Source organism: Chionomys nivalis, chromosome 12 (genome assembly GCF_950005125.1).
Source record: "Chionomys nivalis chromosome 12, mChiNiv1.1, whole genome shotgun sequence".
NCBI lineage: Eukaryota > Metazoa > Chordata > Mammalia > Rodentia > Cricetidae > Chionomys > Chionomys nivalis.
In genome coordinates, this window is record NC_080097.1 from 74,062,468 (window position 1) to 74,071,800 (window position 9,333).

General features: G+C 45.1%; 1 protein-coding gene across 1 annotated transcript; it reads right to left on the minus strand.

Moving 5' to 3' along the window:
• Nucleotides 1-3,258: 3,258 nt before the first annotated feature.
• Nucleotides 3,259-3,816, minus strand: Rnase9 (ribonuclease A family member 9 (inactive)). Its single transcript, XM_057785682.1, has one exon. It carries the CDS (start codon nucleotides 3,814-3,816, stop codon nucleotides 3,259-3,261), a length of 558 nt encoding a protein of 185 aa, XP_057641665.1.
• Between the last annotated feature and the right edge of the window lie 5,517 nt (nucleotides 3,817-9,333).

A 9,333-nucleotide genomic window follows, 5' to 3' on the forward strand; every position in this document is an offset into this window, starting at 1 on the left:
TCTCCAGTTTGATTCCAAATGGAAACCTCGTCCCCTCTAGAACCTCAGCCGTCACCGTCCACATTTGTCTCGGTCATCAGAGGGACTAGAAGTCACACAGACTCACCTGGAGGCAGACACATGGGGAAAGAAGCTATGACGAGGAAATCGGGACGGTGAACTTCTAAGATGGCTGACTCCTCCTACTCGCGTGGCCTGAGACAGAGCCTGGTAGCTTAGGACAAAGGTTTCAGACCTTTCTCCTGCCAGTCCAGCTCCCTGCTGGTGGACCTGCTCGCCAAGGTCAAGGCCAGGTCAGACAGCCATCCTGTCTGTTTTCAAACTGACTACCATAACTTAGGGGAGAAAGACCCTCCACAGACTTACAAATCCTCCAGACTGCAAGGCCTGGACGGGATCAGCTTCTCCAGTACCCGCTCTGTGAAGGAACTTTCTCCACGTACCTGTTGTATGTACCTCACCTCACCAAGCATTCCTTTGCCGACTGGTTCTGCTGCTGTGTCTGAGATTGTCCCTGCTGCTACTTGTCACACTGCAGATCTTTTTCTGCCTTTTAATTCTTTAACTGGCAGAGCAAATGAACTTCATTACGACCCTAGACAGCAAAAATTCCAATAACCAAACTTCCACCACATGGTCCACCAAGCTCTGCTTACGTTTGTACTCTTCTCTAGTTCACAGTTCTCCTGAAACAGTTTCCTAGCGACAATGACCAACCCTTGGTACCAATTTCTGTACTAGTTACTTTCCTATTACTGCGACCAAATACCTGACCAAATGCTACTTGCTTTGAATGAAGACTTGAAGGGATACAGTTCCTGATGGCAGATGGGTCAGTTGCAGAGTGACAGGAAATAAAGAGATGAATCAGGAGTGATAATGGAGTACAATGTTCAAGGTCTGCCCCTCGGTACCTTCCGTTAACTTCCTTCAGTTAGCGCCCACCCCAAGAGTCCACAAATTCCCAGGGCAATGCTACCAGCTAGAGACCAAATGTTCAAATTCAAAAGCACCTGAAGACATTTGATATCCACACTGCAACAGTTAGAATCAAAGATGATTCAGCGTAAGGGGATCAATAAATATGAGAAATAGTTTAAATTATATGATTGTCTTAGTAGGTATAGAAAAAGCATGTAATAAAACTCAACATTCTTTATGATGAAAACTCTCAACCAAGTAATTACTATAGAGGCTTAGATGACAGATATTGAAGAGAACTCATAAGTGGAAAGACAGGCATATTGCTCTCACACGCCTATAAAGAGGAAACTGTCAGTCAGTGGAAGAGGCAGCCTGCAGAAGCAAGGAAATTTTTGCTGGCTTTCTGTGTGACAGAACACACATTGTGTGCCGTAAAGAGCTTTGTGGCAGGGTGGGACAATTTGCCTCTTTTTAGAACATTCTCTGTCTTAATGATGGACAGTTTTACTTTAGAGAAAATTGTTAATCAAAAATATCAAGTTGCAAGGCAAGATAAGGATATGCCCACCGGTGAAATAGTGCCATGATTGCAGGGGACAGGGAGGGGAGACCAACCACTCTCTTATTGGATGTGAGGCTCACAAAGGAATATCTGTAAGCAATGAGACGTGTAACCTGCTGCCTTCTACCCAGAGAACAGCGCCTGCCCTGTACACTTGTTTATATCCCCAGAGAACAGCGCCTGCCCTATACCTTAGATATACTTCTCTCTACAGACAGTGACCCAGAGCTGGTCAGAGTGTAGAGAATAAGTGACGACTGAGTGCTTAGCTGTACATAGGCTGTCTTTATGGTTGCCTCCCAGGCCCAGGAAATATGAAATATGGGGCTGGAAGACTGTAAAAGTCAGAGAACAGAGAAGAATTATCTTCTGGAAATTTTATTTTCTGTATATGGCATGGCTGTTGCATTCACGAGCACACAGCTGCTATGGTTTCCTGCATAAGACCTGTACTAGATTGGGCCCTTTCTTATTCCATCATGGATGGGGAGGGACTTCTTTAGTGCTATCGCTAGCTATTGGCAAATAGCCCATGCTCACATAAGCCACTCGGATTCAACTCAGTGAGGCCCATACACAGGGCATGAATATAGGAGGGGCACCAGTTGGGATGAAAAAGGAGGTCAGCAGGAATGGAAGTCTGGTGGTTTAAGTTTGAAAAGGTAGTCTCCAGTTGGTGGAACTGCTTGGGAAGGGTTAGGAGGTGTGGCCTTGTGGAGGAAGTGTGTCACTGGGGGTGGGCTTGAGTGATTCAAAAGCTCATGCTATTCCCAACTAATTTACTCTCTCTCTCTCTCTCTCTCTCTCTCTCTCTCTCTCTCTCTCTCTCTCTCTCTTCCTCCCTCTCTCTCTCTCTCCCTCTCTCTCTCTCTCTCGGTGTGTGTGTGTCTCTCTCTGTGTATGTGTGTGTGTATGCCTCATTTGTAGGTAAGATGTAGGCTTTCAGCTATACTTGCCTGTCTGCCGCCATACTCCCAGGGATGACAGTCATGGACTAATCCTCTGAAACTATAAGCCAAACTCTTTCTCTCTGAGTTGCCTTGGCCATGGTGTCTCTTCACAGCAATAGGAAACTAACTAAGGGGGATAGAAGAGAGCTATGGGGGTAAATATGATCCCATCGTGTGCCTATAAAAAGGTGTCAAAGGCTGGAGTAATTCAATATTTGGAGAGGTATTACTAATGGAAGTTGGAGCATGATGCTTACGAAATCTGACTCATTGTCATGCATTCTGATCCTCGTTTGTTTTGTGTCTCATAACAACATAACACGGGGCCCCAGCGAGGTGACTCGGCACCTTAAGGTGGTTGTCACCAGGACTGGTGGACCAACGTGCTGGACGCAGAGAACCACCCCACAAGTTTTCCTCTGACGTCCACACGAACACTCTGTGCACACACTATCTCTGAATAAATAAATAAATGTACATTTCAAAATGACAAAAATAAGGTTTAAGAAAACAATTTAATAATTTGTAAAGACCAGAAATATGTTTTCACAATTCTGAGAGTTGGGGAGTCTTATGTCTCATCTCCAGCATCTAGAGAGGACTTCATCTTCAAGGGGTAAGTCTGTGAGCAGAGCACATGCTGCCTTTCACTGCTCTGGGGACAGGAAAGGGGGGAGGTGGATGATGAAATGACTGAAATTGTCATTCTCACCTTTGATTAACAGCATCAGCATCTAAAGGGTGAGCTACTCCCAAATGTGGCTGCTTAGAGAAACCTAGAATGTCGGGAGAAGGACGTTTCTGGTAGAGGATGCTTTCCTGCTACTTGGGCACCAAAATATTAACTACATTGTTAGGAATAAATTCTTCGCTGTCACTGTCCCATTGACAAGTGACAACCGCATAACCTGTCACGAAGTTGCTTTCGTACGAGCATTCTGGTATCTTCTCGCCTTCTACTAAAGTACACTGTATTCCTTTCACTAACTCCATGCTTCTTCTGCAAAATGTAGCCCCGTTCTTACACCTCACTCGTTGGCCATAGCAGGCCTTTTGTAGATCGGAATAGCTCTCGGCTACAAAATAGTGCTCCCGATAACAGACACGCCTGTAGTGAATGTTTCTAGACATGAGTTCAGAATTGCAGTAATTATCACCATAGAGCGGTCGGTCAGGATCAGCGAGGATCTTTTCCTTGATTCTTTCTTTGGTGGGAGGTTTGGTAGGCCCTGTACTATAAAGCTCCCTTAAGCGGTCCCTTACTTCTGGATCTATTTCATATTCATATGAATCCCAATAGTCCCCTTGCAGTTTCAACGGCAGCAGCAGCAGCAGCAGCAGAGACAAAGGCCATGGGCACTTGGTGACCGGAGACTTCATTCTTTTCCTGTAGAGTCCAAACAGTGAAAAGAGGCATTGTATTATGATGAAATGCTCATATTTACACACAGGGGCCACTGGTGCCAACTTTCAGTGTTCTCTGCACCCACTGGAAAACTGTTAGACTTGAGATCTCAGAATTTATTTGAATATCTCCCTAATATTGACTCTAAAATAAGTGTTATTTTATTTATTTATGTATTTATTGAGATAGTAGATAAGAGAGGGAAGAAGTGAGGGGGGTGGAAGGAAGTGAAGGTCGGGTAAAGGGAAGCAAAGGAAGGATGGGCGAAGGGCTGCAGTGAGGGGAGGGACAGGCACGCAGCTCCTTTTGTCTAGAACAAACCCATTTTACTTATTCCCAGAAACTGGTAATGTGCACAGAAATGGACCAATTTCCCCTCATTGATCCACCTTAGGGCTTTCATCCTGATCTTGCTTGCATCCGGCCACTGCAGATGCACACGAGACAGGACCTGTGCCACCTATACCTCCACATCAGTTCGCTAACCGCTCTGTCCCTTTCCAGCCCCTTGCTGGGTCACACCACTCTCCACCCTTCCACCCAGCCCGCTGCCGACTGTTTCCATGTGAAGCTCTTTACAGGTCTAAGAACAAATGTCTTTGTGTATCAATTCAATGCTAAGTCAACGGCACAGAATACAAGATAATTTAAAAAGAAAATATTGTGTCCATATTAGTCTATGCTTTAGTCCAGAGAATCGTCTTTTGTAGAGAACTTCTGGGCCCATTTGTCTTGTGTATCTGTATGTCAAATCTCACTGTTTCTTATTAATTCTCCAAGAACTTTGTCCAGTGGAAAGCAATGATCTTATCTGTCCTCGCAGGAGGCTTCAGAGCCATGGCTCTGCGTCTGTGGCGTCCTTTCCTCCGTGTACCCTGTGGTCTCTGTTCTTCAGAGAATGGGTGTTTGTCATTCTGAGTTAGGAAGAGAGAATGAATCTGCACATTTCAGAAAAGCATTGTTGAAACTAATTTATTTATTTATTTATTTATTTATTTTGGGGGGGGGGTTCGAGACAGGGTTTCTCTGTGGTTTTGGAGTCTGTCCTGGAACTAGCTCTTGTAGACCAGGCTGGTCTCGAACTCACAGAGATCCGCCTGCCTCTGCCTCCCGAGTGCTGGGATTAAAGGCGTGCGCCACCACCGCCCGGCTTTGTTGAAACTAATTTAAATCTTAAAGGTAACACCGATAGGAGCGTAAGAAGCTCTATGCCATAGGCTATGCCAAAGATTTCTTATGTTAGCAACATTGGAACAACCAAAGGAGAGAAACTCTGTTTACTTTGTGTTGTCTTTGGCATCTTCTCATGCCCCCAATGGTAACTGTCGTAACCCAGAAATTTTGGCCCATGTAGAAGGGAAATGGGACGACACTTACGGCTAATTGCAGGTTTAGATACTGACCTTAACTGACCTTATGAATTAAGAAAGGACAATATATATACGCCCCTCTCTCTTTATATATGTGTGTGTGCCTGCGTGTGTGTTGCGTGTGCATGTGTGTGGATATGGATGTAGATATAGATAGAAGATCACACAGTGAAGCTGGGGTCACACAGTGGGATATGGAGAGAAGAGGAGTTGAGCACAGAAGTACAGAGGAAAAGAGAAAAGTCACTCCAAACTGGTGACATTGAGTGGTCATTCGTGTCGTGTAAACATGTTTATAACTGGTGACACTGAGCGGTCATTCGTGCCCTGTAAACATGTTTATAACTGCTGACATCGAGCGGTCCTACGTGCCGTGTAAACATGTTTCTAACCCATCCCTCCATAATTTTCACACTGGCATCAGTACCAGTGTGACGGCTGAAGAACTCAGCTCACAACTCCATGGTGAGAACGCGGAGCCTCTGAGGCCTCTTGAGCCAGAGTGAGCAAAGTCAACAACACACATGGCCGGTGGAGTCTGACGCTCTGGAGCCTCTCCTTTCATCTACTGAGAACTCACCAAGAAATGGTTTACAAGATATAAATATATATGACTATATGTTACAATGTGATATATATGGTCAGAATGTGATATATTAAGCAATCATGAGTTTTTGATCAGGAAGAAATTGTTACAATACTTTTAAGAAAAAAAAAGAAACAGCAGAAGACAAAAGGGTTAAAGGTCATAAGGCTTTTGTAGAAACAATTTCAATACCAGACTTCTAAATGGATGGTTTAACAAAGGGAACTACAGTAACATGTATGGGAAACAGCCACTGATATAAGCAGAAAATTTTTGAAATTTGAAAGTCTTCTAGTGTGGGTAAGATTAAACTGAGACTAATACATTCAAAATGGTAACAATTACCGACGCCAGTAACAATAATTGCAAGTGAGTAGCTATTATTTAGACAGTATTTTATATTCATGGAGTTATGTTTTCTTTGGCTGATGGCTTTCCAGTCTTCATACATACCCTAAGCTATGGCAATTAGAGACAGGTAGTAAAGAATTCTGGGCTCATACAGCATAGTGCTGGGGTGTCGAGAGACAGGGAGAGAAATCAGCACATCTTAAACAGCACAGGGGCTGTATTGACTCACAGAAGGGGGGTGTCCAGCAGGCACAGCAGGAGGAAGCTAAACTCTTCCTCAGACTCTTGCCACCCCGTCCACTCCACGTCTTCGTAGACCAGATTTGCTCCTGTGTGGGTGCTCTGTGGAATGGCAGGGCCAGGCACGGTCACTTTTGTGCCCTATTATAGGGTCGCCCTGTTCCCATTGTGCGGTCCTCCCCCACCTTCTTCCATCAAGGAAAATGACTCTTCTGATTGGCCTTGTTTTTCTCACTCAAGGAAATCAGAGATGTGGGGACTTCTGATTGGTCAGCCAGAAACACATGCTTTTCTTGGAGAGATAAAGCAAAATCATGTGATTAAAAGAACTCTGCCTCATAATCTGTAATTACTATCATATTTTAACTGTGTCTACTGCGAGGTGTGGGTGCACATGGTGAGCATGCAGAGGTCAGAGGACACTGTGTGGGAGGTCATCCTCACTCCGCATTACTTAGGTTTCAGGAACAGAACTGAGGTGCTCCGGCTTGGCAGCAAGTGCACTCACCCACTGAGCCACCTCGCCAGCCCTCCCTCGCCAGCCCTCCCTCTCCAGCTCTCCCTCGCCAGCCCTCCCTCTCCAGCCCTCCCTCACCATCCTAACTAATAAAAACATAGATTACATAGGAGAAAAGAAAAAGCAATCTTAGTAAAGTGTGGTTAATGAGTAATTTTTTTCTTACTAATTTATTTTCTTTTTTCTTTTAGTTTCTTTTGTTGTTGATTTGTTTTTTTGCTTTTCAACAGAATTTCTCTGTGTAGCCCTGGCTGTCCAGGAACTCACTCTGTAGACCAGGTTGGCTTCAAACTCAGAGATTTGCCTGCCTCTGCCTCCCAAGGGCTAGTACTAAAGGTGTGCACCTCTTGATAATCTCTCTCTCTTTTCTTAAAGATGTATTTATTTATTATGTATTCAGTATTGTGTCTGCCTGCAGGCCATCATGTGGTTGCTGGTAACTGAACTCAGGACCCTTGGAAGAGCAGGCAATGCTCTTAACCGCTGAGCCATCTCTCCAGCCCCTCTTGATAATTTCTAAATCTTAGTTCTACAACTATAAATTTTGCAACTTAAAAAGACTTTAATAGTACAAAACACTTTCAAAGTCCCAAGTATTCCTAATGAGATTTGATGAGGAAATCCCAGGTTTTTTCACAAACATTTTGAGGCAGTGTTTCAGGAGTAGGTAACTGCGTACCCTCGCTCTCTCGAGCAAGCACATTCCTTCACTGGCATTAGAGCCTACTCCTTTGGGTTTTGGGTGTATTGAAAACCAGCTGAGACTGCCTCATGGACTGAAGAACTCCTGGATTCTTGGATGCTCCGCTGGGAGACAGCCTTCGTCAACTACTAGGACCACGGTCTACAAGCCTCTGTAATAAATCCCCTATTTATTCATTTTGTCAGCTCTAGACCTCGAGAGAACCACATCTAAACACTAAGAGCTGCTGAGGGATGCTCAGACTACAAGAGCTGCCTGTAAAAGACGCTCTCCCATCCTGCTAAGCCACCTCCAGCCTGCGCAGAGGGTCCCAGGATCCCAGCTTTCCTGAGTTATCACCAGTGTGGAAGGGTGTAAAGAAAACAGCGATCTTTAGGATTAATTAAACACAATTAACATTAATTAAAGCACAATTAATAAGTTTAATAAGAAAACAGACTAAGTCAGTTCTGCTTCTAACATAGTCAAAATTTGTGAGCCTGGAGCATCCTCTTTCCTGGAGACGTAGACAGTTCCCTCTTCCTGCCTCCAAGAAGCAACCACCATGACGTCAGCTTAGACAGGAAGCTTTCTCGGTTAAAGATAGATCTGTTCTAACAGAAACCTGCGATTTCAGCTTCTGTAGAATGCGCTTAGCTCCAGAGAAGATCTCTTTTGAGGTGGGGATGAAAAGACCACCCCAAGAGCCACATGGTGAAGATGACAATATTGCCTGACCTGGATAAGCTGTGGAATGCTTCTGTGACTATGAAGTCTCCACCAGCCTTCAGTGAACAGAAGCTAGAGCTTTTGGTAGCCCTCATTAGAGTCTCCTCCTTTTATCTCTGAGTACTGTTGAATTCTCACTGGGGACCCCTCAGTAATGCTGCCATGGCCTCTGGCCATACCACTGTCTTTGAGTCATTTCTGGTCTTGTAAGTAGCCCCTCACTTGTGTTCTTGTAAGCAACCCTAATAACCAATCCTTAGTTCACGAAGTTGGACGTTGGCGGTGTCCTTACTTTGAGGTATCATCGGTTCTCTGTCTGAGGTGAGTAAGACATTTTCTCCTGTCTCCTCGGGTTTACTGTCACCCAACAGGAGGCCTGTGCAGAATTGTCTAGACTAGGTTCGTTGAAGTGGGGTGACCCACTCAAAATGTGTGTGGTGCCATTCCACATGCTGGGGACCCTGACTGAACGAGGAGAAAGGGAGCTTAGCGTAAGGATTAATCTTTCTGCTTCCTGGTGGCAGGTGCCGTGTGACCAGCTGCCTCACAGGCATGACTTCCCTGACAGGATGGAGGAGCCTCAGAACTGAGAGCAAAGCAGACCTTTCTGAGAAGGTTACCGTTAACTGACATTGGTCGACATGGGGAAAACCATTTTAAGTGTGGGCAGGACTAGTCGCCAGGCAGTAGAGAGAGAGAGGAGAAAGTGAGCTGGGCTCTTGCAAGCCCCCACCCATCCCTCTCTGTTTCCTGTTTATGGGTGCTGCTTCAAGCTTTAGCCAGCTCGATTTCACTACCACACGCAGCTGTGGTCAGGGTACTTTGTCAACACGTCAAGAAAAGTAAGCAGTACAGCGCCTTCGTCCACTTCCAAAGCCAGAAAACCTTTCTTATTGCCATCTCCTAGAGCCAAGCCTGCCTCTTACATTTAAGACCACGATCTGATCTCTTTAACCACATCCTCCATCTCTCGGGCCATATTGTAATACTTTATGGCCTGTCCCAATCCTGCAGGGA

What these genes read in the sequence shown, in the direction of transcription:
- Rnase9 (XM_057785682.1), bottom strand. Translation starts at nt 3,816, where the DNA reads ATGAAGTCTCCGGTCACCAAGTGCCCATGGCCTTTGTCTCTGCTGCTG.